The sequence below is a fragment of the Cyclopterus lumpus genome, chromosome 1, assembly GCF_009769545.1.
Source record: "Cyclopterus lumpus isolate fCycLum1 chromosome 1, fCycLum1.pri, whole genome shotgun sequence".
NCBI lineage: Eukaryota > Metazoa > Chordata > Actinopteri > Perciformes > Cyclopteridae > Cyclopterus > Cyclopterus lumpus.
The window spans coordinates 17869313-17892227 of NC_046966.1; the positions used below are offsets into that span (position 1 = coordinate 17869313).

Genomic DNA, 22915 nt, shown 5'->3' on the forward strand with positions numbered 1-22915 from the left:
GTCCCTACATGTGCCCTCGATGGACTGGCGGCCTGTCCAGGGTGTCCCCTGCCTTCGCCCTATGTCAGCTGGGATAGGCTCCAGCGCCCCCGCGACCCTAATGAGGATAAGCGGTATTGAAAATGGATGGATGGATGGATGAATTTATATAGACAATTATCCAATGTCTAAATGGCCTTATATCGTTCAAAACAGTTCCACAGTTAAATGAAGTTCTGAATAAGAAATAAATGAGCCAATATTCCAAATCCCTGTGTATTTCTTTCTGCATAAATAACAATAATCACTAATTAACAAACTAAAAACTGTCTTTTTCTAATAAAGCAATATGTCTTAAAGTACTCTGGGTAGACGACTGTGTTGAAAAGCCAGAGACCAAGCAAGAAATCCTGTCCTCACCCGGAGTGGAGGCATACCCATCTTATCTCACAGATGGAGAGCTGCTCAGTTAGGGCGTGTTCTCAATCTTCTCCAAGCACATTGATGTGTGTGTTTCAGCCACTCAGAGAAAGAAGCTGTCCAACAGAGTAAATAACACTGAACTGCCAATTGCCTCCAGCACTGTAGGGGATATGTTCAGGGTCTCTTGGTTGAATTCAAGGGAGCTTCTTCCAATTCACTCACTTTCTAAAATTATAGTAAGAGAACTGTGTTTAAATCTTAAACTACTGTCTGTTTTGTGAGGTATTATGGTTTATGGATGAACTGCAGACAAGTTGGAAGGACATACAATACCAAGTATTATAACCTCTTTCTCTGGGATACACTGACTGAGATGAACAAACTGTACCTTTGTTATATTCAAACACTGACACAGACACACATTTAAACTACCTTGAAAATTTAGCAGCACCTTCAGTATCAAGGTCAACTGCCAGCTGCATTAAAAAGACCACAGCAGCTGATAACAGACACAAAACTAGACTCCTTCCTTGTATGCACATCTTTCCAATTAACATATTATTATCAGCATTACTGCTACAAACCCCACGCAGTAAAGGCTGTCACTCACACAGCCCTACTGTTGCACAATGCAACTTAAATTTGAAGAATGTCAAAGCAGATATGACAGTGCCATCTTCTGGTGTACATTTTCTACTATACTAAACACTGATTTAAAAACAGTCTATACACATTTATTACGTACACATAACTTGAACAAAGGCCAAAGATTATTTGGATACTGTACCTTGTAGACATATGACTATACAGCAGTATAGCCTGGATTCTATGTGTATTTGTGTTAAATATGTAGTGTTCTAACTAATCTTAAAATAATTGAAATATCTCTACCATAACGCAGAGTATAATTAGTTGTTCAAATTTCAATATATAAAGGTTAACAACTGCTACTCAGTAGACTTCTACTCGAGGGCTCTGGTGTCTCAGGAAGTAAAGGGGGTGGAGTTTGGGGGGGGGGTTGCCCTACTCTCCATGTGCATATACAATGCTGTCTTTACTGCGAACCAAACACACCCCTCCTTTCTCGCAGTGTGTCCAAACGTTAAAAGGAATCTGGCATTTATGAACCAAAAACACCATTTATCCATTCTGCACTTTATTGATCAAAATGGTCACAGGGATCATACATTCACCATTGTCTGGGCGACATTTACAATTATGCATGTGTCAAACAAAGGACGGCAACAGGTTTATAATAATACTAATCAAAACAGGATTTATGATGTTAAGACATTCACCTTATTTACTCATTCAAGGTGAAACCATAACAATGTAACGCCTAATACATCAAACATGGGGATGTTTTCAAGCCACGAACCTGTAAGTTAGGCAGATAAACAAAGTTGACCATATGACCTACTTTATCGACGTATAACTGGTTGAATGGCATTCTCCGTAAACTGTGGCCATAATGCGGACTTCGTTCATGTAATGAAACCGACTTTACGGACAAAACGATGTGGACTTCACTAAACATAACAGCACTTTCCTTGCAGAAATAAATTGCACCATGGCACTGTTTCGGGGCAGCGTCATGTTTTGTGACTGCAATGCCTTTATAGGGTCGATGGGCGTTTCTGGACGCAGATGGCGCTGTTGAGCATATATTTTGTTTCAGTCCCGTTTCCCTCCATGGTTTCTCCTCTCTCCGACTAACTTAGCGTTTGGCTCAGTTCATTATACAGTCCTATATTCTCCCTCCATTAGGGCATCTCTGCCTTTGGACTGAAGATCCCCCCAAAACCCAAGAGAGAAAAGTTTTACTTTCATAGGGCAAGATGGACATGAAAAAGAGGATCCACTTGGAGCTAAGAAACAGGACACCGTCTGATGTGAGTCGTGCTTTTTAAAAACCAACCCTTAGTTTTCTGGCTAGCCTCGCTAGCCTGCTTGCTACTTTTTTTTTGCTTTGCGAGTGACCTGTGTGGCTAACGTAATGGTGACCACATGGGCTTTAGATGAAATGTTTCTGCTTTATAATAGGGCGGAAAACACTCGCACAACAAGCTTAATCCTTCATACTGCTCTGGATTGGGCGTATAGGGGCACCGAGAGAAAAGCTACAACGTTATTCAATCGTTACTTTGAAACGGCGATTCCTCAGCTCGCTGGCATTATTGCAGTGCTTTAACCGTTTCACAGTCTCCTTGGCCAGCGGTGCACACACACACACACGATCCAGCCGGACTCGCACAATTAGTAAACTTCTTTTTACGCTGATATATTAGGAAATGTGCATCCTGCGCCGCGGTCGGCATTCACAGAGCGGTAAATGTTATACCTTGGAAGCCATGTTTGCTGCTAGCATAACTGCTAAAATGGGGCGCTTTTTTTGTTACAAATGCTCTTTACAACTCCCAAATCGTCCGTGCTAAAAAGAAACCAAAATGAGTTGTTGCGTGTAAAAACGTGCCATCGGCGATCACGAGTTATGTCTGTAGAGTACGTTAATATCAAATGGCCAGATTCAGCAGCGACAACAAAAAAAACAGTCACTTGATTCACGAGTCATCCATACCATGACCACTTAACATTAAGCCCCCGTTACAATCACCAAAGCCAGTTGATATTTACACAATCTAGCAAATAGCCTCCTATTTCGTGTGATCGCCGATTTTTTTTTTTTAAAGCGGCTGCGATTCGTAAGTTTTCAAATGTAAAGTGTGCAGCGGTTTATCCCCCCTCTAACAAAAAATGCTTCCACACTTGTACAGCAGCTACGTTGACGTTACTCTTTCATCGGCTAAATGTTGCACTTATTTAATGAAGTCTGGTGATCAGATGATCCCGTCATCCAGCTCACAGCCATCTACTTAGTGTTTTTGTTCCCGCCACATTACCCCCACTGTACAAAGACCACAAAATATACCCATTTGTAAACTTAAAACGTCAAAAACTCTAACTATTCTTCAGTACGGTTATTGTAAGCAGAGCTAAACTCGTCGTTGTTTGCAACTAAACGGGTCAATTTGTTGCCCGTCGGTTTTGTTAACCGAGCCTGCTTCAATGACACGGAGATCCGGTGCACCGCGCTAGATGCGTGGGCAACCAGAAACTCGACGGTCGGCGTGTCCTCTCGAATCATGCATAAAATAAAACTGATTTAACACCGAAAAATAACTTGGGTAACGTGTAAAGTCACGATAATTACTCGTTAAAAAGCAGCCGTTTTGCCATTTGAAGTGTTCAGAGAACTGCATACTGTATCTCAGGAATCGCCATGTTGTCATTCTGTCGTCTTTGAAGCTCTCGGAGAAAGGAACTGTCTCCATCTTTGTTTTTTGACTAAATTTCCGTTGTCAGTATATTTCCTTCGCCAGTTCGACCTGAAAAACGACGTTGTGCCATTTAACAAACTGGCAATATGGGTCGTTCGCTCGACGACAAGGAATACTCCGCTTCCCAAATGAAAGCTGGTTTAACGGAGAGAAAAAAAGAAACTCTGTACTAAGGGTGTATTCGCAATCCTTTCCGTTGCTGTTGGGTTGGCTAATGGCGGGCAGACAGACCTCTGTAGCTGCTCCTCTGCTGCACGGCAGCGTTTAAAAGGGGCAATGGCTAGCCTGTAGCGAGCTAACCTAGCTCACTAAAAATCATTGCATTTGTCATTAGAGGCAGCATCAGCAGGCCAGGTGGCAACTACCGTGTTGCTCTTCGACGTTTTCAATTAAATCAGTATATTACCCGTCATGCACGGATACGATAGGCTCACGAGCGTTTTTAGATGGAGACACGGTTACCGTTTTGGTGTTTCTTATATGAGAAATCGTGATCTTTGACGTTTGCCACCAACTTTTTTTGCAACGTTTTTTTTCTCCAACATTGAATTGCGCAAACAGTGTTAGCTTTAACCGACTCAAACTAACTCCGCCTTCAGGACTTGCTTTGTGACATTTTACAGCAACTACAAAATACATTTTACATTACTTTACACACAATAAAGGGACATTTTCCTAAACAACAACACCCCCACTGTTCAACACGTTATGTTTTCTGACAACCGGTTTTCTCGATGATTTTGTCGCAAATAAAATCACATTCTTTTGTTTCAGAATATTGTCAAATGTGTTATATATTACATATGATTTTTGTTGTTTTAGAATAAATTATAATTGTGGAATAATAATAAGTGTAGTTTCACTAAATGCATACACCTTGTTTTTATGTGATATATTAATTATACTTTTCTTTATTTCAGGTACGAGAACTTGTCCTTGACAATTGTCGATCAGTTGAAGGAAAAATTGAAGGCCTCACCGCTGAGTTTGTCAACCTGGAATTCCTCAGTTTGATAAATGTTGGCTTAATGTCAGTCTCCAACTTGCCCAAACTAGGAAAACTCAAAAAGGTACAAAATGATGTTTTGCCTTCTTTACCGCCATGTAAAAGCTGAATTGTGACAAAATGTCAGATGGTATAATATTTCCTTCTCCCATCTTTTAGCTGGAGTTGAGTGACAACAGAATCAGCGGTGGCCTTGATGTTTTAGCAGAGAAACTACCCAACCTCACACATCTAAACCTGAGTGGCAACAAATTGAAAGACATTAGCACATTGGAACCGTTGGTATGTGTTTTCAGATATGTTAGAAGCAACACTTACATGCATATTCATCTGTATGCCCACAGAATGTGTATGCTCCATCTTGCAGACATTGGACCTTTCATTACCTTGTATCATGCTAAATTCATTATTAGACAAAGCACATGCATTTATACACATTCTTGTCACACACACAATGTATTAATGTAGATGTGATTACAGTAATGAACTGTTCTCAACTAACAGCATACATATGCATTTCTAATTTGAGCACGACGATCAGAATATTTGGATATCAATATTTAAACCTTCTGTTGGACTCAACATACACTGCAACTGACCTTTCAAAGGGTTCAGCAGAGACCCTTCTTTTACACATTTAATAACCACTTGCATCATATGAATTTCAAATATGATACATAAGCATTTTTTGTTGATTCAAACTGCATACATGATTCTTCATGTGACATGTTTCTCATCACAGTTCTTTGCAAAATTTGATCAACAGAAAAAGCTGGTTAACCTGAAAAGTTTGGACCTGTTCAACTGTGAAGTGACAAACCTGAATGACTACAGAGAGAGTGTGTTCAAGCTGCTGCCGCAGCTCACCTACCTGGATGGCTATGACATGGAGGACAGGGAAGCCTCTGACTCTGACGGAGAGGTGGACGGAGACGGTGTAGATGATGATGAAGACGAAGGTAAGAAATTCATCCAATATCTTAGGTCTTTCCTGCTATACTGATTCTTAAGTCCACAGTAGCTGGAAAGATATCAATATGAGATGAAAATGCTGCTCAATATGGCTGCCTGTCTGTACTTTGTTTTGATTCTCTGCCCAACACAATTTAATTAGGTGTGTTGGAGTCTACAACGGTTGGACTTCGATTACAGCACGATTCCATTTTGTTTGCGGTTGACCGACGGTTGTTGTTGTTTTTTAAATTGCAGAGGGAGAGGAGGAGGAAGATGAGGATGGTGAGGAGGAGGACTTTGACGAGGAAGAGGATGACGAGGAAGATGAAGAGGAGGTAGAAGGAGAAGGTGAAGGAGAAGTGGATGGAGAAGAAGACGATGATGAGGTCAGCGGAGAAGATGAGGTAATTAAATAAATGAAATGCAAATTATTTGGCCGAAAATCTTCTTGCAAGGAGTTTGGATACATTTTTTTTCTTTCTGTTAACCTTTTTAAAACCTTTTTTTTTTTTACCAAGGAGGAAGACGTTGGTCAGGAGGGGGAAGTAGATGAAGAAGATGATTTTGATGAGGACGAAGACGGTATGTACCATTTCCACAGTTGAACACCAGTCCCTTTACATATAAAAAATGCATTCGAACCCAGAGCACCTCAGTTATTTCAACACGGTTTAACTATTAGTAGAAGTGCAACACTCTAAACCCTCCACAAGGTCAATAACTGGTTTATGTTTTGGATGTCCTGAGAGGTAGAACATTACTTATACTGCCAAATTGGGTTAGACAGACATTTCTTTATTAAAAGGTCACAGGAGTATTGCAGTGAATACTGCAAACTGAGACTGTAATCCACTGATACGCATATATCTGACAGTATACAAAATGAACTTTAAAGTGGGTCAGAAGTGCATTTACTTTAAGTCCAAAATATTTAAAATTGTTCAGCTTTTGTGTGTACTCTAACTTAACTATTCAAAATGAAAGTGCTGAATGATTCTGCATAGTACCATATTGCATTTTTTCTTATTGTGTAGTCGATAGTTAAATGTACTCAAACAGCTGAAGTCCAGTTTTGGAAATGATGCCGTTTTGCTATTAATGGGAAAGCAGGATGGCTGAGTAAGGTCCTTCAGATTTAAAATTTTATTTTTGTACATAAGCTGCAGCTTAAAATAAAAGTAATGTGTGTATAGAAGGGTAAGTACATGCACATAATGTGGGTGCACTTGATAATGACTAATAAAAACTGGTAACAGGAATAATATGACACCTGCTGGTGGTTCTGTTTACTGAGGAAGCTGTACAGGAGAGATTACACGGCATTATCGAGTGGCTTCCATAGGGACTGCCCATCACTGAACATTCATAATATAAGTAAAATAATATAATGTAGTTAGATCAATTATAGAAAATATTTAAAATTCTTAATATATAAGACATGCTTATCAGTGTCAAATATCTCAGTAGGGTCGGTTAAATCCTGAAAAAATGTCAATACTGAAGATACATATCTGACACTATTTATTTTCAGCTTCTTATGGTGTAACATTATATCATGTAGGGACAGCAAAACATGATAGTGGCCATTCTTAAGCACTGCTCACCCGCTCTACCATCCCACTAGGGGATGGGTAATGCTGAAAGATGCCAGTTGTTTGTAATGGTTAACCCTGAATATATGTAAAGAACTCTGTGTAAGATATGTCATACCTAAAGACTATATTATATTTAGACAAAGTAACAAAGGATTCCTGCTTGATTGAAGTTAGACCGCGTCTTACTGTTGTGCCTGCAGTGGATTATAAAATGTTCACCGTTTTGCTGAAATTGGAGTTTGTGGTTTTGGCACATGATGACACAGATTGTCTCTTTGCTCCCCAGAAGCAGAAACTGCCAAAGGGGAGAAGAGAAAGCGAGACCCAGAGGATGAGGACGACGATGACGATGATGAAGACGACGATTAAGAGCAAAACTGAAAATGGGAGCCTACCGCGTTACCCTTCCTCTCCCACAAACCCGAACGTCCGCCCTCCTACAACTCACACCGCCTTTGTAATCCATGTTTCCCCCCCCCCCCCAGCTCTGAGCTCTTTTTATGGGGCAAGACTGTACCGGATGGGTGGGCCGAGTGGAGCTGCCACACCCTTTTTTTCCCTCCCCCCTCATGGACTGAGAGCCACCCAACACCCTCCACCTCACCCACCCCACAGCCCAGAGGTTCTCAGGCAGCCCAGCACTCAGCATTCCACAATTTCACTGTCGATCCCTCTTTATGTATTCCTGTGTGAGGACTTTGGGACTGGTATCTAGTTTTGGGTCTGTGCTTTTAATATTTTGTTGGATGAATTTTTTGTTGTTGGGTTTATTATTTCTCAATTTGTTTGTCTTTTATTATTTTTTTTCTGTTCCTTACTTTTCCCAATAAAATTATTGCTATAGCAGCTGTGCAACCAGCGAGCCATGATTTTTAGTGTGGCCGCCTGTTGCACAAATCAAGGTTGTAGCTACATTTTTACTTTCTGTATGACAAAAAAACAACTTTGTAAATAAAATGTTAACATTTTCTGCCTTTTGTTTTCTGGTGTCCCGAAATGAACGTAAAGGGACAACATGACATACCTTTTGCTGTTCTGTGTATTTTGTTTGGCGACTGTAGTCCACAGAAAAGCTTTATGTCTAGTCTTAAAAACAGTTAACAAGTCTCTCATGATACAATACTCTTATTTGCCCATTTGTAAGTGGAAATAGCCATTAGTCGCTGTAACCATTACTCCTCACAATACTTGTGAGAACTCTTTTCTGGTGCGTCCAATGTAAGAGATGGGGGACAAAATCCAGCCGTAATCTGTGTAAAATGCTTTCTGAAATTCATCCATTCCTACTGTATGAGGCATTCACAGTCTGAGAAAGTTAAATTAAGTGTTTGTGTTTTTAATATGAAAACAAAAGTGATATTTTTTTTTAAGACAAGAAGATTCACTTAATTTGACTAACTCCGACTGCCAACATCTCATATTTGCTTTCGTTGAATGCCTTTTTGCACAGAATGAGGACGACAGATTTTGGCCCCCCAACTCTAACTTTGGAGTAGGAAGGGATCATTTCATGGCCATTATGGACAAGGAAAGTGGCTTGATAAGCCCTTGACAAAGCGATGTCTGCTTGGGGAACTCCTCAGCACAGCCTTCATTATGGCTCTGAGCTGTCAAATCTTTGCTGCGTGTTTAATTTAAGTATCTTTTCAGAGGCTGAATTGTTGAGGATTTCACAAGAATAAAAGATAAAACAAAAAAACATTTTGTTTATAGCAAAATTATAGTATGTTTTTGTCTTTCGTATCTTGTTAATAAATTAATGACCTCATCTTGTGACTTCTTGGAAAGTAAACTTGAATGATATTTGGGCATGTGAGTATTGTTTTAAGATAGACTTACTTGAGAACTTATGATCAATTAATTCCCCCATTAAAGTTAATGCTGTCCTAGCTTGTAACCTGTAGAATATATTCTGAAACTAAATATAGTTATACATTACAGAAACACTAATGCTACCCCGAGAGAGCAGTGGTCTGTAACTCCTTTATTTTTAACATTGAGCCCAACAATAGCAACTAAAGTTCATTACAGTGCTTTTGAGGACCAATTTGTTTCTAAAAGAGTTTATGGCTGTGGATCTTCTCCAGGCTGCTGCTTCATGTAGGGCCCTTTTTATTTTAAACACAACCCAGGCAATTGTGTAATGATGAACAATGTTAGCTGTTTACACACTACAACTCAAATAGTCAACAGTTTACTGAGGGAACTCCAGGACCTGCAAGCAGCACTGCTGATTTTGTAACAGAAATAGCTAGCTGTTATTAATGCATTTGAGCCATTGAGTTAAATGTTTTTACCTAAATATATTACATATTAAACTATTAGAGAAGAGACAAATACATTTGTCAGAATAAATTAAATTAGATTTATGTGATTAATATTTATTTACTTACATTTAGGAAACAATATTAAAAGAAACAGGATAACATCTCTTTCAGTTTTTACTGAATACATTTAACAGAAAATAAAAGGAAATCACAATAACTGCATTCAATTGCATCTAGACCAGGCACAGTAAGGCTTATGAACCCAGAAACACCCATTTAAATACCTGGTTTTATTAAATCAGACATCTTCAGACAGTGAACATATATATATATATATATATTCACTGTCTGAAGATGTCTGATTTAGTATATATATATCCAATATAACGTTGGCTGTACCTCATGGGGATGGTCGTCTCGCAACCACAAGATACCACAAGGAACCACAACGAGCCCGGTTCGATCCCCGCTCTCCCCATAGTTGCGCGTCGTAGTGTCCTTGAGCAAGACACTGAACCCCCAGTTGCTCCCCCCGGATGGGTCAAATGCAGAGAAGAATTTGGGATTAATAAAAGTGTACATTAAAAGACTGTCAGTGTTTGCAGGCATTTATACCAATAGGTCTCTGGAACAGATTGATATTGTTGTTCTTGTTTGGATGTTTTTCTGAGGACTTGTTATTGGCCACATTAATAATAAAACCACAGCATGATTATTGATGAGTATTACAATTTTTGGTAGAGCAAAGTAATCATTACTTCAGCTGAACAATGTGATGATTAATTCATAAAATAATTTGGAGAAAGCAGCAACAACAATACTTTTCCACTTTTCCACTCCCAATGCTTATTGTAAGCGGAAATTAAAATGATACTCTAGTTGCACAGGCACAAGGGTATATCAAAATATATGAGTGGATATTTGTTGATCTAGCTGGCAGTGAGCTCATTATTTTGTTGTCTTAGTGTCATACTGTTTCCTTAAAATAGTGTTATTTACTACAAACATCAAATCAAAATTTATCAAATCAATTTAAAGAAGTACTACTGCAATTTAGTGCTGCATTTAGATGAAGCTAGTGAATTTACAAAGAGAATGATCAAAATATCCATCATTTTGTTCTCTAGTATGAGTCAAGCTCTAAAACTCTGCAGCCTCATTTCCGTTGATGCAACCAACAACATATTTCTTTTATAAACCTCCTGAAGAAGCAAGCATGTCTTTAAAATTCCACACAACCAGCTTGTTACTTAAAGAAGACAGAATGAATCATTAAACCTTTATCACAGGAGTAGGCTACTATTGGCATCCTTCCTCTTACAAATGAAAGTTAAAATAATAAACAATAAAACACACCCTTGCCTGATTCAATACAATCAGAGGTTTTGCTTCTACAGCCTGACTTGGTCTGGAACGTCACTGACTGGGTCTCGGATCTAATAGCAAAGATGCTCCATAACAAAGATGACACTTTTGTCTCCGAAGTCAGCGTTGTCATGGTGTGTTTGCTTATATCTCCCAGCTGAAACGATAAACAAATGAAAAAGCCTTAATCGGCAACTATTTAGAGTAAGAAACACAAATTAGCATTAAAAAAGCTCACCACGCTGCATTTGGTACCTGGCTGGCTAACCAGGTAGATAGAGTTGGGTTCTTGATTTATGACTCAAAATCAAAATTAACAGAAAGTAGTGGTACCAGCTAGCTAGTTAATAGTTATTCTGCTTTTGTATTAAAAATAACATCATCAGAGAAAGAACCACTACTAATACAAAAAAAAAGACAGACCAACAGGAACTAGCCAACATTGTGTACACACTTCACTGGGCTAGCTAGGTAGCCTGCGTGGCATTAGCAGCATTGGTAAGCTAAGACCTAAAAGCTAAAGAAGTTTAGTGATTGTCTTTGTTCTATTTATTTACAGCTGAAGCCTCTAGTTAATACTTCCTCAAAGTGCTGCCTGACGGCCAATAGCAGCAATCAAAAAGTAATTTTGTTTAACCCCCGAACTTGAGATGAAATACATGCATTAATACTATATTTAAATCATCCAAAAGTGGCCCTTTTCAAAGCCCTTTTTTAATAGCTTAGCCTACATTTAATACACATGCTCGGCTGCTGCTTCATGCTGTGTCCTTCTAACAAGAGTCGGACAGGTCACGATGGACAACTTGTAGAAAGCACAGGAATTACACGGTCATCGTTAGTCAAGTTAGCAATGTTGGTGCATAACTGAAATGCATTTTTCCTGTGCTCTATCAAATGGGCACTCAATAATTATTTTATCCTATGGTAGTTTCTCTTAGTTGCAGTTGTTGAGCTTGCTATCTTAAAAGGCGGGGTAACGCTACATACGTGACATTATGAAATAAAACTCAACATAAATTGTGTTATCAGGAAAAATGCCATCATTAAATAAAAATACTTTTGAGAATTTCAATTTTAAATAAAAGATTTTATTAAATAAAGACAATATCCAAATAATATTTGGATAATATATTATTTTGGATAATACATTATTTTAATTATTGTATTTTTATGAAACAACTTATCAATATGATTATTTAATACTGTTTTTTGTCCATAGTTTTTGGTCACGCAGGTAGTAAAATGGGCCAGCAGTAAAGGCAGTGTATAAGACAAATTCTGCTGTTAACAGTTCAGTCACTATAAAACACAGCTGAAGAAATATGATCAAAAATGGCAGCTGCTTTGTTATTTAGTTAGAGATATGCAGTATTTATTTGTGGTTGTTGCACAATTGCATCAAGCATTGAATTCCCAAGATAGACAATGATTGTTATTTAAATGCACAATTCTGTCAGACAGTACATCCTTTTTTTTAAATTTGCATTTTTAGAGACATTTTAGAAAAGGAGAAATATTATAATACAAATAAAATGTTTTTGGGGATCGGAAAAAAACATTTAAATAAATTCTGAAGGAAACATAGTCAGGATTTAGCTGGTTGGAATGGCTCTGGAAGTACAACCTACAACTGTTGTGATGTAACCAAACATCCAAATCAGCCCTTAACCAAGTCCACAGCAGTGCACTGTGGGAATGTGTTGAGACTCATCCACCAACAGCATTGGTGGGTAGAGTTTACTTTGGCCGGGGCATTGCTGCTCCTGGACAAAAGTCAGCCAGAGATGAAGCTGTGCTAGAACTGTCCTGTCAGAGGTCAAAAGGTCCACAATTGTATTGAGGCCAGTGTGTCTGCATGTGTGTGGGTTGGTGTGGCAGTCTTTCACTAGAGGCCATGAAATGTAATCTAGAATATTGTTATAGTGCTTGTCCTTCCGACTACATAAATACAGGCATGCATGATCATTTGTGCTGTATCTTGGGACGAACAGCTATACTGTTTGTGTTGCCTAATATTTGCAAGCACTTCTGTAACATCTATGCATATTTACATGGCAGATAATTGTTCCTCTCAACATGGAGAACAAGGGAATGTTTAAAATCTGAAAGCAACCAATATTAAAAACTGGTCTGGTGGCAAAAACTATGAACACAATTCAGAAGTTCCTTGAGGGAAAACGCATTTTTAAATGCCATTAGATAAACTTCACTCAGGGCTCAGTGCGACTTTGTGTACATTTTAGTTATCGAACTCTTTGCAGTTAAATTAACAGCGAAGCATTATGAAACAAAACATTTATGTTTTCCTTGTCACATGTAAGTCAAATGTTTATTTTAAGAGATGAAGACCTGTCTCCCTGTTGAGCTAATTTGTCTTCCACTAGCCTCATTCAGGCTTAGTCATTTCACACAAAGGTTTTTTTCAAAAATGAAACATCATACTGGTAACCCTCTGTTCATCTTCTAAAAAAAATGTAAAAAAATGTACTCATCTACTCATCCAATCCACTTACTGACAAACCTAATCTGCTAATGAAGACTGTTTAAAGATCCAGAACATGTGAGTAAGAGATGAGATGGAATTATTTTTCCAGCGCTGCATTCAAGGTCAGCTATGAACTGTCAAGCTAAATAATAATTTGGGTTAGCATTTAACAACTACAGTTCTTACATATAAATGGGTTATAGAAATAATATGCTAATCTAATTTTAGATTGTACTCCATTGTAGCTATTTTGAGGAACTGTATATGAATGAAATAGGAAGTCTAATTCAGTAAATGAATGAATAATACAGGAGAGATACTACGTGATATCTGACAGTAGACACATTTCTATCATATCCATATATATCATATCTCCCACCTGCACTCCAGCTATCACTCACACAAGCTATGATGTGCTCATATTTTACTATCCACTCAAGAAGCAGATACTCTTTCAGCTTAAAATATGAATAGAAAATCCCAGTGTCATGTTTCAGACTTTTACAAAGAGCAATAAAAGACACCTTATTAAAGAAAATACATTCAGAACTAAAAACTAGTGGAACACAAACTAACCCAGAAGTAGTGCAGGATTACGATTAAATGGCTTTAAATTGTTTCTTCACAGTGACTCCACCTCAGGAAAAATTAAAGCATGCTTTATGTCCTGTTTGCGTGCTATATTTAGCAAAATTACAATTGGGAATTAAGTACTTGAACAAATGGTATTTTTTCTTTGCCTGTATTTTAAAATAAATATAAAAATTAAGAACTGCTACATGGCATCAGTTACAGAGTTGGCTTACACAATAGCTGCTGTGAAACACATTGATTCATTTTCAATTTTCCAGTCATTAAAAAATAAAAACAAATGCAACTCAATGGAACGCAGGAGCACCGCAGGGATCATGATATTGTCATCAATTTAGCCTCGGTCTCATTCAAGCACACATTCAAGCATACATTAAAAACACCACCGCCACTTACAGTAGTTTGAATATTGGAAATAAAACAATCACCAAGCATAGAAAATAAATTCAGCGTTATCGCACAATCACACAGGATGTCTGCTCCTGGCCTGCAACAACTTTCAAACACGCAGTTAGCCACATTATTCAGTCATGACAGGCACAGACATCCCGTTTCATCTCCAGCTACAAAGAGCATAAAAAGCAAAAAAAATTACAATTAACTTGCATAGCTTTGAAGCGTACAAAAGAAAGGTCAAGGTCAACAGGTGCAAATAGTTTTAAAACATGTTACAGCTGGGTGAGACTCAGTGTTTGAGTGTATGTACATGAACAAAGAATATGTGCATTGTGTGTGTGGAACACACAGACAAACACACAAGTTGAGGTTTAAGTCACCCCTGTGCAGTATGAGTGTGAGTATGGGGGGCCCATTAAAGGTAAAGAGGTGAGTCAGAGCCCTAAGAACGGGTGTTGTGGTTTGAAGATGGGGTTAGTAGGTTTTGTACAGTAATGCATGTGTCCCTCGAGGGGGTGAAGGTGACCCAGTGGGTCAGGCAAGTCTTAGAGTGGGCTCTGGTGAGACTGGAAGTTTTTGACGTTCTTAATCTCCAGCTCCAGCTGTTTGACGCGCACGTCCCTCTGGTTGAGGAGCTCCCGCAACCGTCTGATCTCCTCCTGCTGCTTGTAAAACTTCATTCGCAGCTGTGGACAAAGCACATGCACAAAATATTGTATTATATATACACAAGGGTGTAATTTCCACAAGAGCTCCGGGGGAGACATGGAGACTTGCTTTGCTACTTTTAGGATTCAGTTTCAGTTTGATTTACTCCCTAAAATCTCTCAGTTTCCTCCAACTGTCCTCCTGCCATAATCCAGATGGCGTTGATACATTCATCTCGGTCCCCCTCGCAATACTTAAACTTTGGTATTTTTCAACCCGGACCCTATTTTTCCATGTTTTTGTGGTTAAATGGCTAATAACTGAATCTATATTTTTTATATCTCATGAAAAGACCAAAACCAACAATTTGTTGGTTAGCACCAAGCCTTTGAATCCTATCGAATATGTTAAAAAACAGGTCACAAAGATATATTGTAGAAACCTTATTTCTTAACACTGCTTTATGTGTATATATATATATATATATATATATATATATATATATATATATATATATATATATATATATATATATATATATATATAAACTATACACTATTTTTAGCATTTCCACATAAAAGTGTAATTACCTAGGTTGTAAATAAATAGCATTGACATGGTTTTTAGACCCATGTCTTTGAAAACAAAACTTGAAGAATGACAAAAAAAACATCCGGTACCTCATTCTCTGTCCGGGGCGGAGTGCAAAGTTCGAGGTCTTCTCCGTTGCTGACGGGTGTCCGACTCCTGTCGTCCTCTGTATTGCCGCCGTCCTCCTTGCCTTCTTTGGTTCCCACTTGGTCCTGAATGTAAGACAGCTGCAGCATGCCTGGTCTGCTGTGAGACCTGCGAGTGTCCAGCGAGTTTTGTCGCCCTTTCATCATCTCCGAGTATGATTCTGGTACTTGACTTCCGGGCTTCAGAGACATTAGCACCGGACCTGGAGGACATAAATACACTTGTCAACATTGTGATCTTAATTCCACGAGACACACTTTTATTTGTATTTTCTTTTCTGGTACATTTGAACCCTGTATTATGGCTTATTTTGGAGCAGTTTGCCACCTGTAGACCTCGCCAACATTTCTAAATGTGTCACACATACATTATTTCTGACCTTTATCAATTCCGCTGAGCCACTCCTCTGCAGACAAAGCAGGCTTGTTACCAGCAGTCATTGGATAGATGTCTTCTTGGTATGACTCTGACTAGAAACACATGCACAGTACATTTCAGACATACGTACTTTACGGACACCAAATTAGGTCTCATCGGCTTTAAAATGGAGGAATTCCTTTAACATGTATCCTGTGGTGTTTGTGGTCTGTGTGAGTGGATGTGCGCTCACCCTGCGGGGTACGATCATGGAAAGTGGCTCAATGAGACTCTTGATTGTCACCAGTTTGTAGAACCTGAACACCTCACAGGTGCTCACATCCAGACCTCTCTTTGGCATCACACCTAAACAAGACACACAGACCGAAAGCAGAAAGTGTGCTGACTGACGGAGATACGGTAGAAATGTGAGAGAACACCAAGACAAAACAGAAATATAGTGTAGAGTAATCACATCATGTCTTTAACACAAAGAGAATAATGCTATTAACTTTGCAATTAGCAAAAAAAAGTGTTCAAAAGCCCTTCAACAGACACACATGTATGTTCATATTGCAATCAAAGGTGCATGCGGGATCACACCCACAGGACCATGTGCAGTAAGGAAAGTACAGGCTTTTGAATACCCACTTTAATTAAACTACATGGATTGTTTCTGGTCATTAGACCTTTTTGGCATTCATTTTCTTAAATCTTTGGAGTGCTTTTAAGTTTCAAGTTCTTAATTGTCATATGCACGATAATTACAGAAAAGCTTTCATTGGCCGTGAAAATCTTAGATCTCCGGCAGGTAAAAGACTAAAGCGTCCAAGACATTTATTAGTGGATTTCTTCTTTTTTTTTGCAGTGGGACCTTACTTTAGAAAATTGCCTCAATGGCTGAAAATTAGTCTAATATAAGCATTTTTAACTAGAATCTAAACTTATTTCATTTAACTACATTCTTGTTTTGAGTTCATAGTCTAAAATGAGTGCACATGACTGCTAGTCACTTCACCTTGATCAGCCGGTCTGGCTATTCAAATATTGCAGGCTTATTTGCACAGCAGCTTTGCTTACAGGTGAAAGACAGTCAACACGGCTAGCAGGCAGGCAGAGTTTGACATTTAAGTCAATAAATTGTAACCTCCCAAATTTTGGAACTTGATTTAAAAAAATAAATAAAATAAAATACTCCCAGTGTGTGTGTGTGTGTGTGTGTGTGTTTGTATTTCTTACCCAATCCTTTCTGAGGTAGGTTTGAGCGGTACTCCGTTAGAAAGTGGATATACGGTTTTTCTGAGCTGATCTCATAGTACCTCATATTTCCATCACCCTGACAGAGACAAGAGAAGATCATAATATTGTATAATAAGTATTTGGTGTATAGAGACGTTCTTGTTGCTTTTAGAGACCCACCTTCCCAGCAAGGTAGAGCATGTGTGTGTCGGGGTCAAAGAAAGGAAAGAGGACTCCTGATGAACCATCCAGGTTCTCTTGTGACAAAGGCACAGACAGGTCGTCCTACAAAGGATCAAAAACAAACACGTAAGCACCAGCAACATGGACAACATTCCCTCATATCCACAACACTTATTTATTTAAATCCACTTCCACATAAAAAGCACTCTCCAGTGCTGAATTAATAACACTGCGTGCTCAATCCCTAATCCCGGTTCCGGTTATAATCTTCCACCCATGACACGCTCTCACACATCAAAACACATCAACGTCCACCAGGTGGCAGAGTTGTGTTTGTGAGAGAGTTTAATCTTCATATTTAGCATTGTATTAGCCTCACTGTATTAGCCTCAGGGATCACACATGTGTTAACAGTCCAAGTATCTGATCCATCTTATGTCCAAAATATTCCACTTTGCCCCCTTTTTGTTTTAAGATTTCCTTTCTATACATATTCAATCTCAATATTCAACTGTCCTTTTATCCTGAATCTCTGCTACTCTGAGGTTTTAATGACGTGGACCAGGAAATAGGGCCGCCTAGACTCTGGACCTCTCTCCCAAATATTACATATTATGAATGTTCTACTATTGGGATTGTTCTTATTTCTGGGTCTTTGTTGTTTTGTAGACATTTTAACGTTCTTCTTTTGTGGATTGTCTTACATGCCCTCCTGTAGTTCAGGCATCTTTATACATCACTATGTATTATTGTTAAATTTAATACAAGTTTTTATAACTAGCAGATGAATTCTTGAGTTAAGGCTCAAGAAAGAAAAAGCTTGGGTGAGGTCACAGTGAACTTTGACTATCAGAATCAAATCATATAATCTTTCAGTCAAAGTGGATGTTTCTGCCAAATTTGAAGAGAAATTGGGCGTACCGGATTATCTGATAGTAAACCAAACATTTTAGATTGTTGATCGAATAAAATAAGATAATCCTTTATTAGTCTTGCAGTGGGGAAATGTACCGGATTACAGCAGCAAAGTGCACATAAAATAATAAACAGTAAAAAAAGAAAAAAAAACTGTAATAATAATAATAATGAAAATACAACAAGACATTTGAATGCTAACTCAAAAAAGTATTTTTCAAAGCTTCAGACCCCATCTCATGGTCTTTATCAGTGAATGGAGCTGGTTCAGGTGTCACTCCAGTCACCTGATAACAAGTGATTGTATGCGTGACAGAAACCTCCACATATTGAAACCAGATCCAGATCCAATTTGCTGATTAAGACAATGAAATGTGCATTAAAAGTGCAGAAAAAGCAAGTTTGGGGACCTTTGAGGTGAGATGGTTCTGACACAAAATACTTCCTGAGCGGTCATTCGCTCTCACCTGATCCCACAGAGCAAACTGCCGGTCGTTGTAACGTGAAGTGCCCGATGTGAAGAGCATCTTCAGGTTACCCAGGAACAGCACCTTGCTGGCTTTGTGTGTCTTGCAGTTGGTCTCCTGCAAACACAATATGCTTAAAACAAAGCACCAAGCATACTAAACATTTAAAGTGAATTATTTTTAAGTAATCTAAAAAGGTATAGGATAATAATATTAATAGCTCAACATTACAGCACTGTGATGTAATATTCCTTATTCTTCCACGTGTGCTTGTCTGGCGTAGCGATATAAAGTGTGTGAGTCAGTGGCTGGTGACCTCCAGGTCTGTGGAGCTCTGCCATGGGCCCGCTCTGGCCAGAGGTGTCAGTTTTGGCTGTGTGGTGCTGGATGAGTGCCTGGGCTATGAAAGGGGAAAGAGGCAGGAACTCCCACTTCTGCAATATTGGCTGGGATGCTATTGTACAAGACATCTAAGGCTTGTGGTTTTTAGGTTTTATTGATTTTCAATGAAAAACATATCTTGATTTTTTTCAGAGGAACATAATGATTTAACAGATTTTCACTCAGATTGTAGGTCATCATTTATCCAAAATGTTGTTTCCACCCGCAAAAAAGTCTTCCAGTTTCTTTATTGCAGCTTAAAGTACATGAGGTTATTTCTCAGACACACACACACACACACACACACACACACACACTAACCTGCTGTAGGTTTCCTGAGCGCGGCTCTATGAGTCGGACCTTCTTGTCCTTGCAGGTTGTGGCCAAGAGGCTGCCCTCTGTGTTGAATGACATGGAGAGGACGACGTCTGTGTGGTGGCTGATTGTCCGTACCGGGTTTTTTATCACCTGCTCAGGACAGTCCAGGTTCCAGATCATCACCTGAAAGGGGTACATTACACACACATGTAAACACACACTCATAATACAGAAATTCAACAACAAACCACAAGTTAGGAGAGAACTCAAGTCTTGAACTCAAAGTTGTTGTACTTCGAAATTTTGTAAATAAACGTATTGATGTTAAAATGTCATACCGATAGCAGATTTCATCCAGCTAAAAAAAACATTTGGTTCTCTATATTAAAAGCTGGGTACACTTGAAGCAAACTGGTTTGAATGAAGTGTCTGTTTACATCTCAAAGTAAATGTGTTTACAGCTGTTCGCAAAGTCAAAAGTGAGGCAGCTTGGTATTCATTCTTTAATTAGACTTGATGCTTGTGAGAAAGGCTGACTTGGTCACATTTCTGCTTCTCTTTCTTCTTAAACCAATGAAAATGATCTGAATTCAGTCAAATGTGAAGTGCTTGTGAAGCCATGCAGGTCCCTTATAACAGCAGAGCCAGATCGGCAACAATCAGTGGGTTACATTGTCAAAGTGAGCAATCACTACTACCATGATGCATGAGCAAGTACTGGGCTGCTGCGTAGAGTTTGGCTGCATTGTAATACATAACACACAATAGCTTGTAGTTGAGTGTGGCTGTATTAGGGTTAGTGTGTGTGCGTGTTACCTGGTAGTCATAGGCCGTACTGAAGAGGATGTTGTTGGCGGTCGGGTGCCACTCAATGAGGCCCACTCTGCGGCTGTGACCCTGAAGCTCCTTCCACGGAGCTGTGAGGTTCTTCAGCACACCATGAGGAGGGATTTCCCACACTTTCACCTGTAGACACACACGGGAAACCGCATTAACAAACACACAATGCAACTAGAATATATAAACTCAAGTACAGGGAAATATACTTTGAACTCTAATTATTTGACAGCTTTAGTTACTAATCACTTTACAAATGATAGACAACGATTTGTGCATACAAAACATATGAAGAACTTATAAAATATGTACAGCTGACTTTAATAGTCCATTAACCAATGAGTCAATTGACAGAAAACTAATTTGCTTGATAATTAAGTCATTTTTAATGCGAAAAACATTTCCTTTGAAATGTTTCAATATGTATCTAATCATTTTAAGGTTTTGTTGGACAAAATTAAGCATTGTCAAGGTGTCACTTTTGGATTCTCGGCTGCATTGCACACTATTTTTGTCCCCTGATGGCCATTTGAAAGAATGCAAGTTTAAGGCACATCCTCATTGACTTTACTTTTCAGACCCGTACGGTTGCTGCCTGCTTGTAACAATGTTTTTACAGTGTCGTATTAGCACTTTTACTTAAGTAAATACTTTCTACAAACAATCTCTGCTCTTAATACCTCTAAATCTATGAAAATAGCCATTATAGAAATAATCCAGGGTCGACTAAATAGGGAAAATAAATGACACTTTTACAAAAAAAGTCTTAAACCCGGTTGACTCTTCCTTTGTCTTTCTGTGTACAGGGAATTTGTTATCTGGCAAGTCAGAGCTGAGGAATGTGTGAACAAACTTCTTGAAGGCTAAACAGCAAGGCAATAAAATGATCTCCCTGCTGCTACATGCTCATAACACAGGGAGATGATAACACATCAGTAAACCATTTTGAAAATGTGCTGTTTGTGTGCGAGTGTGTGTGTGTGTGTGTGTGTGTGCGCGCACAAACCGTGGTGTCCTCGGAGCAGGAGGCGATGCAGTAGTCGTTGAAGGGATTCCATTTGATGTCTAACACGTTGCCTCTGTGGCCCGATATTCGGGGTTGGTGAGGGTCCACTTTGCCTGTCTGATATATAGACACAGAAAAATAAAAATAATGAAAACACAGAGCATAATAACCATTGCGTGTGTATTTCTGGGTTGAATGAATTGTTTGATATTTTGGGATACATCCGTGCTATTTTGTTTTACTGCCAAGAAGATTGACAACACTCTCGTGTCTGAATGTTAAATATGTAGCTAGTTAGCTTAGCATAAAGACTGCAAGCATGGGGAAGCAGCAGGCATGGCTCTCTTCAAAGGTAACATAATCTGCCTACGAGCAGCTCTGCAGCTCACTAATTAACACGTTACATCTAATTTGTTGAGTGCCATTAAATAAAACATGCTAAAAGGCCCTGTGGCGATCAGAGCTGCAGAGTCTGATGCAAATGATCTGTTGATTTACTTTGAACAAAGCCCTTCACGTGACATTTTGTCATTTAATTCATTGTTCTTCATAAAACTCCATCAATTTATCATTGCACTCCTATAACGGCGACTGTGGGTGAGTGGTTAGCAGGTCCGTCTTTCAATCAGAGGATTGTCGCTTCAATCCCCGGCCTAGTCGATGTGTCTTTGAGCAAGACACTTAACCCTGAATTGCTCCCTGTAGCTGTGTATTAATGTAACATGATTGTAAGTCGCTTTGGATAAAAGCGTCAACTAAATGTAATAACATTCTCAGACTTAGGTTAAAAAGTTTAAAAAAGGATCAAATTCGATGCATCAAAACCACACCAAGAGATCTTTTGTTTTCATTTTCAGATTTGTTGTTTGCAGACTAAACCGTGGCATCAGACAGCTTTATACAACCGTAGTAGTACTTCCAAAGTCCTGTAAGATCTTAGTTTTGGTTTTACTAACGTTTTTATTGTCTGTCACTGTTTTATGTTGTATGTCTGAAACTTTGTTAAATGTGCTTTTGCTGTCTTGGCCAGGACACTCTTGTAAAGGAGATTTTTTATCTCAATGAGGCTTTTCCTGGTTAAATAAATTTAAATAAATAAATAAATAAAGATGACTAATACAATCTAAACTTCCCCTTTAATATAAAAAAATATTGGTTGGAGCAGCTTTAAAGATAGCCTATAGAACAGGTCCGGTTAATCTGTGCAGGTTGGTGAAAACGTCCCAGCATGCCTTGCAGTCAGAATCCGCTTGACATTAACATGAAAGCCCTCGAACTGAAGGTGGAATTACACAACACGTTTGTGACACACAGCCTTTTTTTTTTCATGATCCGAAGACGAAAGTCTGACTGAAGATTTTCAACAAGATGGCTAATTGGGCCGTATGTACGAACAGAACATTCCATCTATTGCCACACTCACA

The 22915-nt window shown here is 38.8% G+C and overlaps 2 protein-coding genes across 4 annotated transcripts in view; one reads left to right on the top strand and one right to left on the bottom strand.

Annotated features, from left to right (window-relative positions):
- Positions 1-2066: 2066 nt before the first annotated feature.
- anp32b (acidic (leucine-rich) nuclear phosphoprotein 32 family, member B) lies at positions 2067-9063 on the top strand. Of its 2 annotated transcripts, none has more exons than XM_034545845.1 (7): positions 2067-2294; positions 4661-4810; positions 4906-5028; positions 5513-5705; positions 5956-6104; positions 6219-6282; positions 7585-8263. In XM_034545845.1, the coding sequence occupies exons 1-7, from the start codon at positions 2241-2243 to the stop codon at positions 7662-7664; spliced, it is 813 nt and encodes a 270-aa protein (XP_034401736.1). In that variant the 5' UTR covers positions 2067-2240; the 3' UTR covers positions 7665-8263. The 2 variants fall into 2 exon arrangements, with proteins under 2 accessions (XP_034401736.1, XP_034401727.1); XM_034545836.1 differs by having other exon boundaries at positions 2070-2294; positions 7582-9063.
- A 3101-nt stretch (positions 9064-12164) lies between these two features.
- Positions 12165-22915, bottom strand: part of coro2a (coronin, actin binding protein, 2A) — a 31365-nt gene continuing 20614 nt past the window's right edge. For both annotated transcript variants that reach the window (XM_034540108.1, XM_034540117.1), the window contains exons 3-12: positions 21492-21608; positions 20465-20614; positions 19652-19831; positions 18950-19066; positions 17565-17669; positions 17385-17481; positions 16399-16511; positions 16168-16258; positions 15731-15990; positions 12165-15088 (exon numbers count right to left, since the gene is read on the bottom strand). In XM_034540108.1, coding sequence (XP_034395999.1) covers positions 14948-15088; positions 15731-15990; positions 16168-16258; positions 16399-16511; positions 17385-17481; positions 17565-17669; positions 18950-19066; positions 19652-19831; positions 20465-20614; positions 21492-21608 — 1371 coding nt within the window. In that variant the 3' untranslated portion in view covers positions 12165-14947. The remainder of the gene's footprint in view (positions 15089-15730; positions 15991-16167; positions 16259-16398; positions 16512-17384; positions 17482-17564; positions 17670-18949; positions 19067-19651; positions 19832-20464; positions 20615-21491; positions 21609-22915) is intronic.